The 24124-nt window shown below is 39.5% G+C and overlaps 3 protein-coding genes and 1 long non-coding RNA gene across 5 annotated transcripts; 2 read left to right on the top strand and 2 right to left on the bottom strand.

Moving 5' to 3' along the window:
* Window positions 1–438: 438 nt before the first annotated feature.
* LOC117224563 (protein takeout) lies at window positions 439–9460 on the top strand. 2 transcript variants are annotated; one of them, XM_076526777.1, is made up of 7 exons: window positions 439–626; window positions 5099–5291; window positions 5360–5815; window positions 6449–6582; window positions 7015–7187; window positions 7751–7959; window positions 8479–9460. In XM_076526777.1, exons 3-7 carry the CDS (start codon window positions 5734–5736, stop codon window positions 8628–8630), a joined length of 750 nt encoding a protein of 249 aa, XP_076382892.1. In that variant the 5' UTR covers window positions 439–626; window positions 5099–5291; window positions 5360–5733; the 3' UTR covers window positions 8631–9460. The 2 variants fall into 2 exon arrangements, with proteins under 2 accessions (XP_076382892.1, XP_033333468.1); XM_033477577.2 differs by having other exon boundaries at window positions 5099–5815.
* A 76-nt stretch (window positions 9461–9536) lies between these two features.
* LOC117224561 (protein takeout) lies at window positions 9537–15951 on the bottom strand. The gene is made up of 5 exons (XM_033477574.2): window positions 15792–15951; window positions 14183–14275; window positions 13024–13290; window positions 12202–12360; window positions 9537–10000 (listed from the first exon to the last, which is right to left on the bottom strand). Exons 1-5 carry the CDS (start codon window positions 15871–15873, stop codon window positions 9852–9854), a joined length of 750 nt encoding a protein of 249 aa, XP_033333465.2. The 5' UTR covers window positions 15874–15951; the 3' UTR covers window positions 9537–9851.
* A 2780-nt stretch (window positions 15952–18731) lies between these two features.
* LOC117224562 (uncharacterized) lies at window positions 18732–21756 on the bottom strand. The gene is made up of 2 exons (XR_004491259.2): window positions 19619–21756; window positions 18732–19405 (listed from the first exon to the last, which is right to left on the bottom strand). It is a non-coding gene; the product is annotated as an uncharacterized LOC117224562 (long non-coding RNA).
* A 455-nt stretch (window positions 21757–22211) lies between these two features.
* Archease (protein archease) lies at window positions 22212–23931 on the top strand. Its single transcript, XM_033477502.2, has 4 exons — window positions 22212–22348; window positions 22575–22599; window positions 22811–23015; window positions 23266–23931. Exons 1-4 carry the CDS (start codon window positions 22297–22299, stop codon window positions 23449–23451), a joined length of 468 nt encoding a protein of 155 aa, XP_033333393.2. The 5' UTR covers window positions 22212–22296; the 3' UTR covers window positions 23452–23931.
* Window positions 23932–24124: the final 193 nt, after the last annotated feature.

Raw genomic sequence — 24124 nt, forward strand, 5'->3', positions numbered from 1 at the left:
TCGCGCTCAGATTGCGCACAAAATGGACAATTTGGGAAGAGGAGACACGATTGTTCGAGCCTCGCGGTTTATTTTTATAGTTATAAATTGTCCACGATTATAAAAACGATCCGCGAGGCTCGAGTAATCGTATCTCCTCTTCCCAAATTGTCCAATTTAGTGGACAATCTGAGCGTCAGTAAGGGAGACATTACTGTACAACGGAGGGCACCGAAATGTCCGCCGCGAATGTTTCCGCTTCCCTTTCTTTTTCTCCTCTGTTTTTTCCTTCTTCTTCTTCTCTTTTTCTTTTTGTTTAAATATCACATTTTATTGAGATAATTCCGGTTCTGAAGGTCGCGGTAAATGTTGTTCCGGCGACGATCGAGGACGAAGTTCGGGGAAGGGAACGGTATAAATGGACGCGGCGCGGCCGTTTTAGGGACCGGAGTTCGCCGACACGATGTTGCGCTGATTATACCGTGTTAGTTTGTTCTCGTTTGCCCGATGGGGAAGGTTGTGTGCAACGGTGCATTCGGAGCAACAGGTTGTTGTTGCATCGAGCGAGAAATTGACGGGCCGCAGCCGACGATGCAGCAGCGGGAAGTTTCGGTCTGAGGGGGATGACGCGTCGCTCGGTGAATAAGGTGATCGATCGTTTAGCTTTATCAATCGTCGTCGGGTTGCTTAATCCTTTGCAGTAATATTTATTTCAAGTTAATTTGCGTTTGTCAGTGATTTTAGTAGAATTTTATCAGGTTATCCCTTTTGGATGCTAAGGGTTGGAATATATGTGTCCCATTGCAACGCATTAGGTTATTTATTACATTTATGTTACATTATATTCATATTTATATTTACATTTATATTACATTATATTTGTATTTATATTTATATTACATTATATTCACATTTATATTTATATTACATTATATTCACATTTATATTTATATTACATTATATTCATATTTATATTTATATTACATTATATTCATATCTATATTTATATTACGTATTTATTTGTTACATTATTATTATTACATTATTATATCGTGGAGAAACGGACTTCACGTGCCCCTATAGACAACAAAGGGTTAAAAAGAGAAGAACGTCGCGATGCACCTTTCATTTTGGAGCGTCCGTCCTCGACGGGCAATGCTTAATAATAAATCGTCGCATCGACGAAAAAGCTATCGAGCTCTTTCGATCTTTATATCTTTACGTAATTGCTAGATTTCTCCTCTGCCCCTACTTGCGATGTTTGTTTGCGCAGTGTGGTCTCTGCGAATTCGCTTTCCGCCATATTCATATATTTGAATTTTGAAACTTTTCTGACGGGTTTATAGCTTCCGCTTGGCAATAAATATAAATAATAATAATGTAATACATAATGTACAATAATATAACGATATAATAATATAATAATATACTAATTTAGTAGTATAATAATATTATAATATAATATATAATTTAGTAGTATAACATTATTATATTATATTATTGTATAATAATATAATAATATAATATTATATTATTATTTAGTAGTATAATGTCATATTTATTACTTGCAAAAAAATGAAGAAAAAAAACGGATTTCGATTCGAATAAAATTCTCTGCTCGAAGCAGACGCGGACGGAAGATTAACCGCGCTGTGAAATAATCACAATGAAAATCGTGCGCTGTCGCGCTGCAAAGCATTGTTATCGCCGCGCCATTCTTTATTTATCAACGTTTCGCGAGTTGCCGGGAGAAAAAAATACGTTCGAACATCTCGCCGGTGAAAGTCGTTTACGCAATGAGGATTGTGCAATAGCGTTTGATCAAATCGTGAAGTTTTTCGCGTAACATCGCGATTTTAAACAAATTGGACGAGAGACGGTCTTCTTGGGAATGACCTAAAATCTGGATTACATAAAAATAACGTTCGACGGAGAACGGACTACTGTAAAGTAATTTCTCTCTGATTCGCGCTTGGACTGCGCGTAAAAGTGGACAAGTTTGTGTTTTGTTTATTTCTTAATTTTTGATTATTTGTTACTGTCAAAGAATTGTTATTGTTACTATCGATACTATTTTATTTTAGTTATTGCTATCTATATTTTATTGTTAACGATGGACAACGACTTTAATTAACAATAATGTAATAATATAATAATATAATAACATAATAATATTATAGTATAATAATATAGTAGCATAATAATATAATAACGTAATAATATTATAATATAATAATATGATATCATAATAATACAATAAAATAATAACATAATAATATAATAATATGATAATATAATAATATGATAACATAATAATATAGTAACATAATAATATAATAATATAATATAATAAATGTCTGATTATTTAGTTCAACATTTGAAAAATATTTAAGTCGTTTGCTCCATTTGGAAAAAGTTATTGCTTTTAAAATATATAAATAGAAACAGATAAAAATCGAATATTATTATTTTATTATTAACAGCTCATTCCGTGGCACGGATTTAATTGCACCTGTTCGCAGACAACCTGCTGTGCTTCAACGTAAGACCTGCCGAGCTATTGTTGCAACACCGGGTGCACAGAAATTTTCAGTATGCATACAAGTGCATAACCATAATTCACAAAATGCATTTCTTAAATTTTCGTTTACAATCTAAGATCAAAAAAGTTGAGAGAACACCCTACTTTAATTTTTCTTATCATTCCATTCATTTGCAACCTAAACAACTTTTGGCATGCTCATTTCATAAAAAAAAACTCGTAGATCTAACGTGTCAAAAATATTCAAGTTCTTTAAATCAATTTTCGAAGAAAGTTATTCCGTTTGAGAAAAGGGGGTTGACGTACTTTCCGAGGCGACTGTACATCGACGACTAGGGCCATCTCTATACATATATACGTACAACATCGATCATTTTCTTGGCTTCATTCCGCGTGCTCAGTCTACGGAAAATTTTCATTGCACAATGCGGCAATCTTAATCGCAGGCTAATGGAAACTGCTGGTCGAACAAGCAACCCTTCTATCGGTTTCCACATTGTAGATCCGACGGTGGGTTGCGACTTCGTTATAAAACTCCGTTTTATAAACGCTACTCTTTAATTTTGTATACTCTTTGATCATTCAATTGTTGCTTTTCTTGACCCGCCATTGTTCGTTATTACACGTTCACACGCATCGTTTACACTTTGACTGCGCGCTTGTCACCTTATATGTGGGTCACGGAATTATTTAAACGTTCTTTTTCATGATAATCCATTGTATTGAGGTATCAGTAATATAATATATCAGGAGAGACATAATAAGATATAATAGATATAAATATAGATAGAAAATATAATATAGATATAATAGATATAATATAAATATAATAGATATAATAGATATAATAAATATAATATAGATATGATAGATATAATAAATATAATATAGATATAATAGATATAATAGCTTATCTATTGTATCTATATTATATTTATTACAATAGATATAATAGATATAAATATAATATAGACATAATAGATATAACAAATAATATATATAATAGATTATAAAATATATCAATAACGAAAAAGATCACGAATATTATTCGTTCGGCGCAATTAGCTAGCTAGGCGTTCGTTGAACACACGCAGGATCCTCTTAGAAAGTTAGTCCTTTGTTAGAAAAACACGCAACCCGTGTTCGAACACCTTTTCACTGCGAGGCTCCGCAAAACGATTCGCGTGTAATGTTGTTAACAATGCGGGCCCATTCCGACCAACAATAATTTCTTATTGTCGAAGATAATACAGCAACTTCTCCCTAATTCGAGAACCAATTCGCCAACAATCGGTGACTATAAAATACAGATAATAATAATTAAAATAGAATTAAAAATAATAATAAAAAATTGAGAGATAAATAAAATATAAATAATAGTATATATATTATTAGGGAGAAATTACTGTACTATAATTTTCAAATTGTATTTTCGCGAGACAGAAGCGACCATTATGAAACACCGTCTCGATTTCAACCCCTTCTATGAAACGGTGCCCCCAAATAATCCGATAAAAAAATACATACAACCTACGAAAGTGGATATAAAAGTTCAACCCATATTTCGAACACTGTTCCTCGTAAATTCGCTCGCACAGATAAGGTTATGCTACGATCAGCTGTGAGAAAAAAAAAGAATGTTCACTCGAACATAGGTGTTGTAACACGGTTCGCATCCGTGTTTCATATGCGCGGGCAGCGTCGTTACCGGTCGTACCCGTTCATGGAACAGGTTCGCGGTTTTCTTAATCGCATTTTTCTTCAACAGCGAAAGTAAAACAAATTTAATTGTTTCCGTTACGTTACGAGATAGTGGATGCGAAACTCGAGTTTTCATTTTGCATCTCGCGTATTTATTTGTTGCATCTTGCAACGAATAATAAAACCAGAGAAAGGGGAAAAACGTGTTACTCGAAGAAATGGAAAGTTGGCCGCGGAGAAAAAATAATAGTTGCGGCGAGAAATGGCAAAATTATGCCTTTTCTGCATAAATTAAAAGACGTAATAATAATAATAAACATATCTTACGCGCGATAGATAATAATTTGATGCTTGTAATTAAGAATATGTGTAAATGTGTTGTCAGGTGAGGGTGAAATACCCGTTCCAAAATGGGGACATTGAATATGGCGGGTACATTATTACATATTCATCGAACAATAGCATAAATATTTAACATATAATATGTATACAATAAATATGATATAATAAATATAATATAATAAATATAATACAATATATATGATACAATAAATATAACACAGTAGATATAATACAATAAATATAATACAGTAGATATAATATAATAGATATAATACAATAACTATGATATAATAAATATAATACAATAAATATAATATAATATACATAATACAATATATATGATATAATAAATATAATACAATAAATATAATATAATAAATATAATACAATAAATCTAATATAACAAATATAATATAATAAATATAATATAATATAATCTCGGTGAGAAACACTGCTCTCATCTCGCAGGACATTTCCATTTCTCCTTCGCCATTTTCCACGCCGCGTTATTAATAATCGTCGCGTTTTTTCCAGGCGCGGCAATAATAGATCGTGAAGATCGATAACGAAAGACCCCGCTACGAAAATATTATTTTTCTCTCTGCAAACACCACTGCGGCCAGCGATCGAGCGAGCAAGCGAGGAGGCAACCGTAGAGCTGCGGGGCAGCTTTTCCAGTCGGACGTCAGCCCGTGGCAAGATTGGAAAAGATCGAAGAGTATCTAGGGTACTTTCGACGGTCTCTAACATGGCCTAAGAGACTCGTCTGTCTGTCTGTCTGTCTGTCTGTCGTAGACGAAGAAGGCGCAGGTGCACGTTGCGACCAGTGAAAGTATCCCGGAGTGCAGTTACGATCTAGCATCTGTCAATGCCCTCTTGCATAGCCAGAGAGCCAAGCCAGTCTTGCAGTAGCGGTGCCGTTTCGCCGAGGAACCGGGATTTGAAGGCGGCAACGGTTGCTCGAAAGTGTCGGCGATCCGATCGCGAATCGCACGCTCGTGCCCGGCTGAATCTGCCTGAACGACGACGACGGTGCGTGTGTCGGCGGTGGTGTGATCGGCGCGGGCAGCTGAGATCGCGTTTGAAAACAAAAAATAAAGGGTGAACCCTCCGTCGTAATCGTTAGTTATCGTCATCCCCGAAGAAGGAACCGAGAGTGTGGGCCAACGATGACCGCGCCGACGACGATGTTCTTCCTTCTGCTTCTGTTGGTGGCGAGCGGCTCGAGCACGCTCTCCGTCGACTCGAATCGTGAGTAGAATCGATTTTTCGACTGCTAGGATCTCCGCGATCTTCCGCGATCTCTCGCTTCCGGTTTCGTGGACAGGCGTTCCGTCGTGACAGCCGTCTTTCAGAGTCAAGTTTGCCGATTCGACGTTCCGGTGAAAGTCGATTCAAATCGGCCGCGGCGAATGGGTCAGCAAAGCATCCGTTCTTTTTTCTCCCTCGGGACGTGACATAATTGATTGTGTTATGATCGGGCTAATTTGTTCGTTTGCACGAAACGGCGGGCAGCTTTTAGTTTATCGCGATAAGCGAGGATTTCGCGGTTTGAAGGAGCGGCGAGCATTTTTCCGCGAACGTTGCGTAATTCTGGGATGAAGGGAAATTGAAATCGTTCGCGCGAACGAGCAACCCCGCTCGCGTTCAATTTCGCTTGGATTTGGTGGTGTAAGTTTGACGATTGGTATGACGGTTAGTATGACGAGCTGCTTTCTTCGTCTCGATCGATGCGAGATTTTCTTTCTCCTCGCGCGATCGCTAAGGCTTCGTCTTGCGGCTTCAGCGTTTCAGGGGATTTGATTTGAGACGGTCTCCGTGGTTTGTTAAAGTTGCATGCGATGCACTGGCTATTTCTAATTCGCGTGTGTTCTATCGTTCCAGCCGAATACGTGAAACAGTGTTCGAGGAGCGACCCGAAGCTGAAAGCGTGTCTGATCGATGCCCTCCATCACCTGAGACCGTACCTGAGCGTCGGGATTCCGGAAATCGAGCTGCCTTCCGTCGAACCCTTTCGCGTAAGCGAAATTCTCTCTCATTCTCTCTCTCTCTTATACTCTGTCTATCTCTCGCTCTCTCTGTCACTAGTTCTCTCTCTCTCTCTATCTTTGTCACTCTTTCTCTCTCACTCTGTCTCTCTCTCTCTCTCTCTCTCTCTCTCTCTCTCTCTCTCTCTCTCTCTCTCTGTCACTCGCTTTCTCTCTCATTCTGTCTGTCTCTCTGTCTCTCTTTTTCTTCTGTGTGATTGTCTGTCTGTCTGTCTGTCTGTCTGTTTCCCTTTCTTTCTCTCTCTTTAATGGTCGCTTTTCTCCCCGAAATCAGCACCCCAGCATAATCGGTGCAACACGCTTGCATTTAATCTGACACGTTTATTGTTAAATTCGATCGTCGTACCGTTCAAGATCCGTTATTCCAAAAAGTAAATTCGCGACTCTGGCCCGTTTCGACAGATGGACGAGCTGACTCTGTCCCTGACAGGTGGTACAAACGGTTACAAGGTACAGCTACGCGAACTGTTCGTGAGGGGAGCGAGCAACTACACAGTCGAGGATATTAAACTCGGCTCACCCTTCGAAGCTATTGTACGAATGCCAGCCCTTATCTTGGACGCGCATTATTCCAGGTTCGTTCGTTTCTTTTCCATGAAAATACTTCTGCTCTATTTACTGGCCGCTGCTCAATAGCGCGGCGCGACGCCACCTTTTCGAACGCACATTATGAAAATATGAACAAATATTTCCGAGCTCTGTGCCAGCATAACGCCAATATATAATATAATATAATATAATATAATATAATATAATATAATATAATATAATATAATAATAATATAATATATATATAATATAATATAATATAATATATAATATATAATATCTTAGGATTCGATTTATTAATTTTGCAGTAAATAATAAGTAAAATGCAGATTTTATGCTTCTCTGACAAGGAAGTAGATCAAATGGGAAGCATCAGAAATATTTAACGCTATTTTTAGCAAAGGGGTGAAATTACACCTTTCAAATTTTCTCACCACTTTGGTAAAAAAATGTAACACAGATTTTTTTTATTATAGCGATAGTTTCGATATTATATTATAGCGACACTTTCTAAAATCTTAATTTACAATTATTTCAAGTTCAATTATTTCACCTCAATCGTTTCTCTCGTCGATGTATGATTGATCAGCTCAGGGGTGCTGATCATTCTGCCAGCCAGTGGCAACGGGACGTTCCACGCTCGGTTCGACGACGTCAAAGCTCTAGTCAAGGGTACGGTGTCCACGAAGATACGCGACGAGAAGACGTACCTGAACGTGGAGAACCTCGACGTCGTCCTGGACGTTAAGAACGTGCACATGAGGGTCCGCAAGATATTCAATAACAATCGGATACTGAGTAAGTATGCAAATCGAGGACACAGCAGTCCTTCGATGCGATTCGAGAACCGTCTAATCAAGCAGCTCTCTAATATGGCTTTAATACAGGTTGTCCTAATACAAAACGTCGTAATACTGAAATGGAAGGTAGCTGAGGTCATTTGAAGCAACTTTTCCCTTTACAAAAATGTTCTACAACGCAGCGTTCACGAGTTATTGACGAAAAACGCTGATCAATGAGGGATGGCGCACGGCTGACGCCACGCCCTCGCTGGGTCAGGTGGCCGGCGCGACGCGGCATTGGCGCGAGGGCGGAGCGCCGGCCGCGTTCGCGCTCCGATTCGCTAGCGTTTTTCATTAATAACTCGCAAACGAAGCGTCGGATTGAATTTTCGCTAAGGCGAAAGTTGTTTCAAATGGCCTCAGGAATCCCTCAGAGGCCTCGGGAACCTCTCGCTCGTACAATAATATCGGGACAGCCTGTACAACTCGGGAAATACCACTAAGTGCATCCAATTGAATCGAATTATGTTTGCAGCGGAAGCGACGAATCTGTTCCTTCGCGAGAACGGGCAGGAAGTGTTGAAAGCGATGGAGCCGCAACTGAAGAGGAAGCTATCCGTGCTTTTCGCCGGCATCGTCAATCAATTGTTGCGTCACGTGCCGGTCGAAGTATTCCTCCTGCCTTGAACAGCAACGTTGCCGCCGCGAACACCAATACATACATATTACGATCGCGTTAGGTCGGTGGGAAATAAATGGCCGTTACAGTATATTTTAAGCGTATTATTGCTGTAATCGCGAGAGCACACATATACAATATCGGGGGTTAGAATAGAGCATCGTGGATAGCACTTCGATCCGCAGTATTACATAGAATTCTATCTACACTTATACACGAATGATGATCGGCCATTCGTTTTCCCCATGTACCCTCTTTTAATTATTCGTTTAAGAGACGCACCATAGTATATTAAGCAGAACGTAGCGGGTTCGTATTAGAACAGCCACCGATACATCTAAATGGAGTTACAACACGATTTATACAGAGTGTCAAGGTTATGTCTCGTAATCCGGCATTGGGGGATTCCTGAAGTCATTTGAAGCAACTTTTTCCTTTACAGAAATTTTCTCCGAGGCTTCGTTTGCGAGTTATTAGCGAAAAACGTGGACCAGTCGGGGAGCGAGCACGGTCAGCGCTCCGCCCAGCGACCAATGCCGCGTCCCGCCGGCCGTCTGACGCAGCGGCGATGGTTGCGAGGGCATGGCGTCGGTGTTTTTCGTCGATAACTCGTAAACGAAGCGTCGGAGAACATTTTTGTAAAGGAAAAAGTTGCCTCAAATGACCTCAGGAATCCCTCAGTACCAGATTGCGAGACATCTAAGGGACACCCTGTATGCGAATCAGGGGTGTATCGAATAGCTGGGTCGCACAGTAAAATAATTAGATTTAGCTCGAAGTTGCATGTAATTTGGACTTTCCGTATATATCTAAAAAATATATATAAAATGTACGTGTACATTTTTCGCATTTCTTCCCTCGTTTTTTCTTTCTGATGGCGGATGATGTTACTCCAGAAAATCATCAAACACGAATTGGTATTTAGCATTAGTTTATTTACATCTCGTTCGATAACAATCGTAATATCAACAAGATCGATTTCAACAGACCATCTTACAGTTTTATATTCGTTACAAGACGCTCCGGGGGGTGGCAACAGTTTAAACGTAATCACAGCTCGACTCGTACCCTCGCGTGGGGTGTTTCCGTCGCGCGGAAATTACGTTGTATGTTGCGCGACCCTTCGGTTCCCATCCACGTTCCGCGTCGACTCCTTAAGATCTATCGATCTCCATCCCCCAGCCTTACCTCGACACGCTTTTAATTATTTACTACGGACTGGGCGCAGCTCAAGGGAACACCGACGAGAACGCTATCTTCGAGAAGAAGCGATTTACGAACTCCGTCAGAAGCGTGTCCCACGATTCGATCAGCTTCGGCAACATTCCGCGGTATATCAGCGGCCAGTATTCGTTGGCGAAGTACATCGCAGCGCGATCTGAAACAATTATTATTCAATTTTTAAATAATCTGATTCGTGGCTGTCGTTTTTACCAGACTTTTCATTCTGGCCGATTGTTACTATAAAAATTGATATGCTACATACGTTTGTTAATTAAAAAACGAACTTACTATGGCTTGTTCTTTTGGCGAAAATTAATTCTTCGGTTCTAAACTTGTCGCAAAATATTTTTTAAATAAACATTAAATAACCATGCAAGCGTGTGCCAACGGTATTAATAATATTTAAAGCATCGTGTATGTAAATTTATATCGTGTATAAATTGCCGAATCTTTATGCAGAATAAAAATAGTCTCCGTCGACGTTAATAAACATAAAAAAACTCCCTTGTTATTTAAACAATTCCAGTAAGATCAATTGAATACACTGACACCATTAACTTTCGTCAGTTTTCTTATTGATCCAAACTACCCCCTACAATTTTTATCATAAAAATATATATTTATCATAATACATAATATAATATTAATATTATATAATATATAATATAATATAATATAATAATATAATAATATTATATAATATTTATCATAATACCTAACAAAAGACCATATTTGCATATCTCTATACTACAATTAATAAATAATAGAAATACACAAACACGCCAATTTTTGCTTCCCACTTAAACATCAATAAAAATATAGAAGTTACATTGAGTTTATAATTATTCACAGCGCTGTAGATGGTCCCCTTTAACCGGAGCATCCTATATATCTAAATTGAACTCAAGCAAACATAATTGCATCATTAGAAACGACAGAAAATGTAAATAAAAAAACGCGAGATTTCGTCGGGTGCTCGTTCAGATAACGATAACAATGTAAAAAAAAGTCACTTCGAGCCTGTAATTATGCAGGCCACTAGAACGTTAATTTATCGTGTAAACTATTAGCAAACCGGCTGGAAAACTCGAGTCATAGAGAGATGTTCATGTCGAATGTTCTCGAGGAGCAGCGCGAAAGCGGCGCTATCTCGCAATACGATAAGGCGATTGCAAGAAAAAGCGCTAAGGCGAGAATGATAACGTAATAGTGGACAGAGAGCGGGGCCCGTCTTAGGTAAAACGGGTGGGGGGCGACGTAATAGGCCTGGCATAGGCGTTGCGTCGAGAACAAATGCGGCAAATGCATGCTAATTAAGCGCCTCCTCCTGTCTCTATGTCCTCTGACGTACTACCGACCAGGGGCCCCATGCGGTCCCAACGATAACGGTTATGCATTGCGTAATGATAAGCCACCGAAATGACACGGTACGACTAATGAAAGTTTGCGCCAATCCAGAGTGTCGCAAATAGCCACTCGGTGGCACATCCCATTCTTACGTTGCATCATGTTATCTTTTACAATGTTTCCAGGAAGCAGGGGCTGCTCTATACTTCTGGTGAATTTATTACTGTAAAATGGACCGTGGATTATTTATGAAAAATAGTAGTAAAAATTTCAAAATTTCCTTCTTCCTTTAACGTTTTATAGTTCCTTTTCTAACAAGCATGCGAGATCAACGAAACAGTCTTTTATTTTGTTTTATTGTTCTGAGCTATAGCAACGTTTGAGGAAAAGCGTTCTAGTTGTAGATATATTACTATATATAATATAGTAGTATAATATAGTAGTTTTGTCTATATAGTGTATTGTCTACTATATTATATATAGTAGGTAATATTACTATACTATATAGTATTATTAGTAGTAGTATTATTATAGTATCATAATATTGACTACTATATAGACTATATATATATATATATATATATATATATATATATATGTCTGCTATATTGTCTAGTATATAGTAGATAATATTACTCTATATAATATTAATAGTAATATTGTCTACTATATTATATATAGTAATATTATCTAGTAGTATAATATAGTATAATATAGTATATATAATATAGTAATATTAGTAATATATATTAGCTATATATATATTATTATTATTATTATTATTATTATATATATATATTTCCTACGAACTTTCCTTAATCTTCTGGGCAACTTTAACGCCCGAGCGGCGAAGCTCGGGTCCGTTTGGACCCAGTGAATAATTCCCAGTGTAGAAGAAAAAAATGTAAACAACAAAAAGGATCCTGGTGTAGATAGAACTGCTAATTTTTGTCACAAATTCGCGGCCACGCAACGTCGATTCAACGAGAGGGCGAACGAGACACTTACTCATTTCCTCGTTTCCGTTGAACAGATCGCTGAACCAGAGCCTCAAGTTGCCAACTTCCGGCGTCAGCCTGAAATGTTCGACGACCCAGTGGTCGTCGACGATGTGGCCCGTGATGTCCCAGTTCGTTTTCACGTCGTCCAGGCTGATATTGAAGGTTCCTGTCACGGATAAAAAGGTTCGTGAGACACCGTTCAAATTTAATAACAAAGTCGGAGCGATTTAATTATTTAATTAAGCGAAACTAGAATGTTAAATATTTGTCACAGCGGATGACAATTAGGACACTTTAGTAATATTCAATTTGTTCAATATATATTGCAATGAAAACCTAGTTAAAAATTAGCGTCACCCCTATGTCACCCTTACGTATATTATTGTATATTAATATAATAAATATTGAAATTATATCAAAAATTATATATTCAAACGTATCGAAATTTGATTTTGTTCGTTAATAAACGTAGCTGCGAAGGAAATCGCGATGCAGGGGGTTAAGCCTTTGGGGCACGGTGGTGTTAAAAATGTTTAAAAATATTCCACCTTTTTTTGATGCACGGCAATGCATGGGGGGACATTTTTAAACCCTTGTTTAGACCCCCTTTGACACTGTGGGACTATTTAAGTCCTACCCTCTAACAACAAATTGAATTATTATTATCTCCTTATCCCTTTACATTACGCGATTTCTTTGTTAATGAAAATATAGCACTTCTGCTTAATTTAAAATTAATAATAAAAATTTCTGCGCAACATAGATGAATAAAACATATTTTCCGAAGTCCTCTGGCCCAATTAGTTGAACGGATCGTCGAAGGACATACCGCTGCCGCCGATTTGGAAGGTGCCCAGAGATCCGTCCGCTTTGTAGTCGCCCTCGATCAAGAGCTTCGGCAGCTCGACGTCTACCTCCAGACGGAAGGCATCATTGTTCAGTTCTGGCTTCACGGACAGGAAACGGGCTTTCGCGAAACCATAAGTATTTACGTTGGTGGCGTGCAGCGTTCCGCGCAGTTGGCCGCTGTCATAAGTCGTCAGATGGGTCTCCACGAAGTAAGGGTCCAAAGCTGGCAGTCCCAAGTCCGGTATCCCTGGTTTTCACGGAGAATTATTTCGAAGAATTATATTAAATTATATTCAGAATTATTATAATAATATTTTATAATGATCATATAATTTATAAATAAATATTTGAAATAAATATTATGATGATATACATATAATTATATTATATTAAGAATTATTCACGAAGAATCATATTAAAATAAAAATGTAGCTTCCCGTTAAAAAAATATAATGATAATATAATTTATAAATAAATATTTGAAATAAATATCATGATAATATACATACAATGATATTATATTAAGAATTATTCACGAAGAATCATATTAAAATAAAAGTATAGCTTCCCGTTAAAAAAAATAAAGAAAGTTACCCCCCGAATAACCTTAAAAGCAATCAACAACAAAATATAAATAAAATAGTTGTATTTCTCCCCTTGAAATCGAGTAGCTTCTATATTTAAAATTTTCAAATGTTCAAGTTTTCAAATGGACACCCTGTAACAAATGTACAAAGTCTGAGCTTACATTTTACAATTGTTTGGTTAATTAACGTTGCACGTCCCACTGCGTCTCATTTTCACAGTCGTTAACAATAAAAATACGTCCATTTTTCTGCGCAATCCGAGCGCAGAATTAGGCAGAAATTATAGTTCAGTAATGTCTCTCTAATTGACGCTCCACGAAATTGGACGATTTGGGAAGAGGAGACACGATTATTCGAGCCTTGCTACTCGTTTTTACAGTTACCGATTGTCAACAATTATAAAAACTAGAACAATCGTATCTCCTGTTCCCGAATTGTCCAATTTTGTGCGCGATCTTCGAGCGTCAGTTAGGGAGACATTGCTGTATTCCTTCCTCGAACGAGTCGAAGTGCCGGAAAATTATGAAAAATGATAGAAAAATTATCATTTACCTGCTATAAACACCGGCCACGATTCCTGGATAGCGAGTCTCAAGCAGGACGAAAAGTCATCCCCGTCCTTCTTGCATGTTTTCACGCCCGCCGCTGCGGACAAAAAGAAAAGAAAAAAGAATGAGAGAGATAATCGACCATTACGTCGGGAATGATGAAATATTTGTTGAACTAGGTCGATAGAATTAATTGCAACGATGCAAATGTTTACGGCCGCCGCGGAGCAAATGGAACCCGGTGAACGGCGGCTCGCCGATTTCGCTAAAATTCAAGTCGCCTCTACACTTGCGCGCGCGCGCGTCCCACGCTAACTTTCTAACTCGCTGGCTCGGTAAAATCGACGGGTCCAAGGTGGGCCCAACGGCCGAACGCGGATCGCATTGCGGAACAAAGACCGGTGCATTGAAATGCTCGTGGAAACTGAAATCGAAGAAAATAAATTGGAAATTTCAAGCGGGACTTCAAGATCAATCTTTGACTGGAAGACATTTTGGATTTTAAGATCGCTTTGCTTCGAGATGTTCTGGTATTCTAGTTGACAAAATGGTATATCAAAAGTTTGGTATATATTTACATTACAATATTTATTTACAACTTAAACGCAAATGGTTGAAAGCAAAGGAATTCGATTTTTCTTCGAGTCCTGTTTTCTGGACATTTTTTCTTTTTCTGTGTGTGAATTTATTGCTGTGAAAATACAGAGCACCCCTTCAATTTTAACCCTTTGATTATTTTTATTTGATACTCTGACAATTTAGCGGATACACGCGATTTTAACAGTGCGAAAATTCTTTGGAATATAGCGTGGCAATTTTCAGCGTCGCCCCGGAGTCGTAACATTCGAGTGCAAAGGGTTAAATGATAAACCTTCGCGAATTAAATTTCTGTGATCGAGGAGTTCCGATGAATTTTTTCGAAAAGACAATGTTCAAAGGGAAGAAATTGGAAGTTGCAAGCAGTTACAGTAAATTCTCCTGAAGCTCTTTTGTGGAACAGCCGGAAAAGTTTAACAGAAAAATTCGAAAAATTATAAATTATTATTTATTATTATTTATTATTAATCAAGAATTAATTTCGCACCCCTTTATCGCTATTTCAGTCTCTCGACGATCCACGTCCCAAAGAAATTGCTCTTCAAACTCATTTTACTATTATCTACTATTATTTACCATTATTACTAACATATCTCACTATTCCAATTTAAACAATTGTTGAAAACAGCTATAAACATCGAACAAATTAAAAAACAATCCTCGAAGAGAATTTGCCAACGGAGACTGCGCCAAGATATCTGTCGGCTAGTTCACCCCCGAAGGGTGAAAAAGCTGCACTCAACCGCATCGACGCGCGTACAAATAAATAAATAAATAGCAAAACCGCCTTCGCATCATAGCCAAGAAAAGAATAAAGAACAATTCACACACGGGTGCGTGCACCCAAACTTTCGACCGACAGCGACACGACTCATCGAAAAAAAAGAACCGATCCCGTTCACAGCGCGCTTCTTTCCCGCAAAAAAGGGTACGCAATCTAAAGATCGATCGCCGGTCCGCGAGAGCCGTCCTAGGATGGGCCCGAGGCCTTCCTTGTTCGTCGTGGAAGAACTTACGAAGCTGATAATCGCCGGCGACGAGGGCAACACAGCATAGGGCAACACAGATCGCAGCGGCGGCTCCTCGACGGCACGACATCCTGCTCGGTTAAAAATCTTCCAGCTAGCCTCGCCAATTATAAGCGGTCCGTTTATATAGTTTCCAGCGCCAAGGACTCCGGGGCAGAGCTACGTTGCAAAATTGCATGTAATTAAAGCGCGCCAACACGTGAGAGGCGAGGAAGCGAGAAGAGGGCACACGGTGGCGGCGCGGTACTGGCACGGGGCTGGAACTCGGCCGGCAGAGAATTCCGGGGAACGCGGACTCCCGCGACGCTCTTCTCTTTTGTCAGGTTCTACCTTCGACGACGACTATACAGGGTGTCCTAAGAATGTCTCGCAATCCGGAAACGGCGGGTTCCTCGGATCATTTGAAGCAACTTCTTCCTTTACAAAAATGTTCTCCGAGGCACCGTTAACGAGTTATCAACGAAAAACAGCGACCAATAAGAATCGAGTACGGCTGACGCGAGGCGGCCCAGCCAACCGGCGCGCGAAGCCCAGTTCCGCTCATCGGCTCGGTCGCCGCGCGCCAGCCGAGCTCGCCTCTCATTGGCCACTGTTTTTCGTTAATAACTCGTTAACGGTGCCTCGGAGAACATTTTTGTAAAGGAAAAAGTTGCTTCGAATGACCCGAGGAAACCGTCAAAGACATTTTTGGGACACCCTGTAGTCACCTCCGGTGAGGACCGGAGGGCCTGGCCACGGCTTTTCTCTCACTGCATCGGCATCCCGGGGCACGGCCCCTCGCCGCCGATCCTCGCCAGGCAAATCGTCGTCGTCGTCGCGCCTCGGTTCTCTCTATCGTCATCCCGGCTTTTCCAACACCGGCACGGTTCCTCCCTGTGCCTGCCTCTCGTCCAGGTCTCCGTTCTTAGAACCGCTATCGGAATAATTTCCACGCTTGTTTACCTTCTACCACTCCTCCTCCGCGGCGATGGTTTTGCTGCAACGCGGCCGTCTCTCTCTCTCTCTCTCTCTCTCTCTCTCTCTCTCTCTCTCTCGTTTGCCGTCGTCGCTCGTTTGGAACTACGGCTGCTCGTTCGGAGAACTGTAACAAAGAGACTCGGGTCAGCCGAACGCGATTGATTTATTGCTGGTCCAGGCGAAAGTTCTCTACGGCGAAATAACGGCACGGTGTGGCGCGCTGCTGCGAAGAAAATTTGGAGGAATGGACAGAAGGGATGCGAACGGAGGATGAGGCGCAGAGAGGGGGTGAGCAACCCCTGGCGCTGCGATTTTGTTCACAGCTGATCACAGCATTCCTTCGTCTTTGAACGTTAACCCTTTGCGCTCGAGTGGTGACTCCGAGGCACCATTCCTTCCTTTCTCAAACGTAGGCTTCGGATCGTTGCGAGGACTCCGACGAAATTTCCTGTGTCCGTCTTAGCAGCCACAATTGTGTAATATCTCCAAAGCAAACAATGATGACTTTGATTTCTTTCGGGCTAGCGCGAGCGAGCAGCGTTAAATTGCTGGTTACCTAGAATTTGTTCAAATTGTACGGCGCAACTTTTTTCAGCTCCAGGTCTCCGTCCAGGTTATTTTCACAGCGGTTAATTATTAATACTCGGGTGTACTGTTCCTCTGATCACCGCTTGACGACACCGCGTTCCATCGAACGCGCCCGGTAAACAACGGTTAATATATGGGTTTTCGGTTCTCGCGTATATCCAAACATAGTTGAAACGTGTAGAGTATAGTCCGGTTCCACGAAATTATGCCGCGACTATCGAGTATGAAATTGATAGTAAAGGCATTGGGTAACAGACCTGCGGGTATCATTAAAGGCTTCCGGGAAACGTTTGTTCCAGTAAGCAAGTGCAATGTAAAAATTGATATATAAGCCGCTCGACGATTGTCATGCCTGTTTAAACTGTAAAATAAAAATCTTGTTCGTTTCATTGTCAAGAGTATTATTTAGATAAAATATATTTAAACATTAATTGATAATATAATAGCATATAACATAGCAATAATATAGCAAATAATATAGCACTATTATCTTTATATAATAATATATTTATTATTATTATTTATTATATGATATATTTATTCTATAGTAATATATATATTATTGTATAATAAGTAATATATTATATAGTAATATATATATATATATAAAGTAAACTAATTTTATCTAAAGAAGGGTATCATTGCAACTTAGTAATGTGAAGATGAATTAGTTTTATATACAATATATATATGAAGATAATGGTACCCTTTTTTAAACTCCTTTTACTTGTTAACAATAATTTCTGAGTGTGTTGACGATGCGAATAGATCTGTGTAGGCGCACGGTTTGAAGGAAGCCCCCGAGCTGCTGCACGTTTTTGTAAAGAAGCTCGGCTGGGGGTGTAAGATGATGTACACGTGTACAGAGTGTCCCGAAATCATGGTACATATTTCCAGGAAATGAGGAGTTCCTGAAGCTATTTTTGGGACAATCTGTATAGAGGTTCTTACTTGAACGACGGGGGGTTCAGGAAATTGCTAGGATTAGTGTGACGTGGCGAGACAAAGGTTCAGGTACAATGCGAAATGGACGAAGGTCGAGGGTAGAGTTTGAGAATATGTCAAGGATGAAATCATGGTTTGCAGAAGATTTTGGGATGCTCGGTAAGGAGATATATGACGTTGGTATACGATACAACGTTAACGATAATAAGCGATGTGGCAATAATAATAGAAGTAATGATAGCAGGTAATAGTAATAATAATAACAGTAATAGTAGTAATAGTAGCAGTAATAATAGTAATAATAATAATAATAGCAGTAATAGTAATAATAATAGCAGTAATAGTAAAAATATAAGAATAAATCTAATTAGAATTAAAATAGTAGTGTAGTAAAATGTAACAGTCGTACAACATGTTTACAATAAATCTTATTAAATGTATCATTCGTATTTCATTTATTTATCCTTATACATTTAACTACATTATTCACAATGTATTTACAATTTATTTATAATTTACGCAATGAACTGAATATCAGTTCCTTACGTGAAAGACCAAAGGATATTAATAGACTGCATATTCTTATAAAAAATAAACATTGCCTACATTGATCGTAAAATATCGAAGTTAAGTAGCTATTTATTTATTTCCTTAATCATTTTAATATATTAGCTTTACTCATTTTTGATCTATAATAACATTACCCGCCTTTCTCTTTCTGCTTTTATTTTTATCGCCGTTCCAACTAATATCAAAATTTAAAAAAAAGAAAACAATTAGACACTGTACACTAAACTAAATGCCCCTAACGTCTAAAAGAAACTACAGGTCAATTAGTCCATCTTGAAAAACGTTATTCGCGTTTTAAAAGTGGTGCGGACACTGTGTTCCGTCGCCTGAACGTGTTTCGCATAGTAAATGCGAGAAGGGAGGTATGAAAAATTCCGGAAATTCCAGGATCGTGGAACGAAGGGGTCGCACGCGACCCGTGCTGTGGTTTCCTGGTCGCGCGCGCGTGTCCCTCGCGCTTACGCGCAGGTAAAAGTATGCACCCGTGACCTTGTGACCTTGGCGATCGCATCGACGACGACCCGTTACCGTTGAAAACGATACTGTAAACAGATGACGGGGACTCGAGGCGCGTCCCAAACAAATCACCTACGGCACCGTCTACGCAGTTTTATGTAACAGGGGGATTACACATGCACAGGCGTTCGAACTGGACGCCCTTGGATCACATCGCATCGATCTCGGAGAAACTAGTTTCGATCGAGACGCGGCGCTGACAAAGAATAAAAGGGACAACGAGAGACTGTACTACATACCTGCGTGCCTGATCATTCCCGACACTCTCTCACTGCATCGTACTCGATCGGCCGACACAGTTTCAATCGTCCGCACAAAGGACACCAGCAGCAGCTCGGGTCTGCCACCTCGTCGCCGTTCGTCCCAGTGGAACATACAGGGTGTCCGAAAAATGTCTCGCAATCCGAGAGTGGCGGGTTCCTCGGGTCATTCGAAGCAACTTTTTCCTTTACAAAAATGTTCTCCGAGGCACCGTTAACGAGTTATTAACGAAAAACAGCGACCAATGAGAGGCGAGCTCGGCTGGCGCGAGGCGACCGAGCCGATGAGCGAAACTGGGCTTCGCGCGCTGGTTGGCTGGGCCGCCTCGAGTCAGCCGTGCTCGATTCTTATTGGTCACTGTTTTTCGTTGATAACTCGTTAACGGTGCCTCGGAGAACATTTTTGTAAAGGAAGAAGCTGCTTGAAATGATCCGAGGAATCCGTTATTTCCGGATTGCGAGACATTTTTGGGACACCCTGTATTCGTTGGTTCGATGCATCGTTACCGAACCGCGTTCGGTTTCTCGTTTTCATTGCGACGGCAATGGTGGTTGAAGTTTGGTGAAACGAACCTGTGACCGGTGTCGAGGCATGACGCAAATGGTCTAGAAAGGAAATGCTATATAAAAGTCGAGCAAAATGTAGTGGTGTACACGTTGCATTGCTTGGCCATGCTTGTTTTTGGCCACGAGATATGTATGTTGATCTCAGAAATACATGTAAGATTGAGCTAAAAGATTTGGAACTATTTTGAAAAAGTTATTCACTTTTAAATGCTGTCGGATTATTTTAGCAAATGATTGTACATATGCTAGCTGTTCTACGATAATCTTCGTCTATTAATATAATTATTAATATAGTTATGAATAATTAAGCTTCTTTTTTTGTTTAACCAATATAATATCGACCCTGAACTGTACGAATGCTACCATGATGTGCTCAAGAATGATGAAATTTCTTAGATATTGTCATTTCCCTTCGGGACTATAATTTTTTACGAGCCTAAACTATGGAAAAATGCAAGGGAATTAATTTTTGCAATCCGGCAAATGAGAATACTCGGGGATGTAATTTACGCCGGTTCGTATCGGTTGACTTGTTGCATTCGACGAAATAACATTTAATTTTTATCGTAATATCTTATCACTTTTAGTACACACACGATATAAAGTGCACAAATAAAGTGCATCGTAAGATTAATACGAACTTTCATCGTACATTCCCATAGAAAACGTAACGATATTTATTATATTATTTTAATTTATTATTAAAAATAAAAGCATACGTTGATGCTCGAATTTGGAAAGACAATTTGGAAATATCATAAATAATTAATTTTGTAACTAAAAGTCTAATACGGTCATTGTTCTAATAATATATATTCACTTTATTGAAATTAGATAAAATCATGCTAAAATAATTGAAATATGTTTCTTGTTTTTTCCTGCAAAAAAGTGCTAAAATGCGAACTGAACTTTCGTTCAATTCTATCACCGAGAATTGATGCGATTAATTAATTAACCCTCCATACAATTAAACGAATCTTTATCGATATGTAATTGAAATATCAATAAACCAATCGACAGACATTCGTATTTCCATAAACATTTGTAGTTCAGCGATAATAATTTATGTAAACGGCACAGATTGCGGTCAGCGTCCTATCTGAAAGGCTCCCACCCTGTGTGCACGACTCTCCGTTTTTTGAAAAACACGGTTTGCATCTCGTGCTCGTTCAGAAGAAAAATATGTAGGTCTGTTGGTTAGCATTCGCATGCTGCATAAGCGGTTCACCGTTCACTGGACTTGGTGATTGTTGATATCGTGGAAACTAATGCGCCGCAAAATGATATAAGCTCGAAATCAGCGTTCGAATCGCGCGTATTCTTGCATAGCGATTTGTAAACACTCGAATGACCCGCATTCTGCAGCCAGCAGTGCATATATGCACTTATCGCGGAGCCTAAATGTAGCTACATGCGAAGCAGCTAAAAAACGAGTTAGACTCGAAATACTCGCTTCATGATTAAATCCATATGAATAATTAATTATTTCGTTTTATCAATAATTGATTAAGCATAAAAGAGTCTCTGAATTCTACGTGTACTCAAAATTACTCTTATTTATTTACGATTATTATCCTAAATTAATTAATTTAGGATTATTATTAATAGGAGGATTAATATCCTTAAATAATCATTAGGATTATTAATAGAAGGATTAATATCCTTAAATAATCCTTAGGATTATTAATAGGAGGATTAATATCCTTAAATAATCCTTAGGATTATTAATAGTAGGATTAATTAATTAATTTAGGATTATTGTTAATAGGAGGATTAATATTCTCCTATTATCTTAGAATTATTTATACATTTTCGACATTCACGTAATTCGTACTTTCAAGGAAGAAATAGTCTTGTACAAGCCTAGAAGTAATTGTAATTAATATTCTGATAAAAAAGATTCTTATATATACCGACCGTGCTCGGTCGGTACGCAAGTTAAAAGGCATCCTTCTACGTAGCGCCATCTACGTAGTAAAATCTGGTGCACGTGAAAGCGCACCACACCATTGATTAAACCTGACAGAGAATCAGCTGATCGTTATTCACAGGTTATTCACGTACGTACGTAAGATCAGCTGAGCACAATCATGGACGCGCTCAAAGACGAAGATTTTGAGGTGCCTCCGGTGAAATACGAGTGTAAGTAATTCTATCGTGTGTCGTATAGATAATATCGCGTCGGATTCGAATAAAAGAGGCTTGGAATCGCGGTAAAATAGAATAATCGGCAACCGGCGCGCCACTGTACGACGGCCTCCATTTTGCTACACGTGTGGCCGTAAACGTCCGAAATTTCGACGCGACATTTACGAACGATCGCACGAAATAAGACGAATTTATACAAACACGAACGTTTCATTTTTAGATCTGGACCACCCCGCGGACGTACAGTAAGTATAGAACACGAAAATATGGAGCGAAACGGCCGGTGTACGTTTTGGAGGTTACTCGCATGGATAACCTAAAACGCACGATGGCGCAACGAGAACCGTCCTTCTCGAGGAAAGGAAAATACGTTTATACATTTATAATATCGTGTCGGCGCGATTCTAAAAAAGAGCCGAAAAGAACATTCTAAATAACAATAGTAATGCGTCGCAGGTTGCATGCGTGGGGCAGTACGTTAGAAGAAGCTTACGAGCAATGCGGTATAGCCATGTTTGGATACATGACGGATTTAGAGCGGGTTGAGATCACCAAGGTGCATAACATCGAGGCGGAAGGACACGATCTGGAAAGTCTTCTCTTTCATTTTCTCGACGAACTGTTGTATATGTTTAGCGCCGAGCAGTTTATCGTTGCGAAGGTACACTTCACGTTTTACGAACACACTCTAACAAAAAGCAAGTGCCGCGTTAGACTCTCCTCTCAGATGTTACAAACTCTCAAGACACGTGTTTCGAACACGTGTTGATTCGGTTCAGCTTTCGTGACGAAAGTCGTTTTCCCGCCCCGCTGCCATATATATATATATGTATATCTCCGTTGCTCTTTAACAGTGTGAATATTTTGTCAAAAAAAAAAAAACATAGTAATGTGGTTTGTGTTGTTGTCAGAAAGTCCAGATCACGAATTTCGACCGAAAAAATTTTAAGATTACCGCGACAGCATTAGGGGAGGAGTTCACCATCGGCAAGCACTCGCAGAACGCCGAGGTAAAAGCTATCACGTACTCTGGGATGCAAATAATCGATCCGCCTGGCACGGAGAAGGTCGAGGTTTTCGTCATCGTAGACATATAGCCCCATTCAGGCCCAAACTGCGTTCGGTTGATTCCTTGGCGCGCCCCTAGAAAATTGGCTTCGGTTAATACCTCGAGCATAGAAGTGGGGGATGCATGGATACAAGCGTAAGAAAGAGGGAGAGGGTATACCTCCCTTGCGTCCTGCACAGGGCTCGGATCCTTTTGTAGTTGCGTAGGGTTCAAATAAATACGTTACGAAGAAAACACCGGGCTCCCTTCTTAGCGATTCCCTTCTATTTCAGGTGCGTGCCAAGGCACCGAGGAACCCGAACGCTCGGGGAAATTTACCGTTAAGAACAACTTTGTGCGACATCGTTCGAACAAAATATATTGTATCAATGCACGCAACGTACCTTTGTGTAATTTTATTCGTCGTATTAGACTCTCTTGATACTTACGAGGAAGTTTTATATATTTAATGTATGTATAAAAGAAAGCGATTCTTACGTTTTTGTGAATAAAAATAATTGTAAACCGACTACAGGCTGATGAATAATATCATGACCGTTGTGTCGTAGAAATTTCAACGTTGAAATATCTGCGAACGTGTGACTCTAGAATACAAAATTACGAGTTCGTTTTGGAAGCCGGTCGCGCGCGGTGCGAAATGGAAACAAAAATTAGGCCAACGTTCACACGTGCGAAGCGTACGGCCCTGCGTCCGACACCCC

The sequence above is a fragment of the Megalopta genalis genome, chromosome 16, assembly GCF_051020955.1.
Source record: "Megalopta genalis isolate 19385.01 chromosome 16, iyMegGena1_principal, whole genome shotgun sequence".
In the NCBI taxonomy this organism is placed as follows: domain Eukaryota; kingdom Metazoa; phylum Arthropoda; class Insecta; order Hymenoptera; family Halictidae; genus Megalopta; species Megalopta genalis.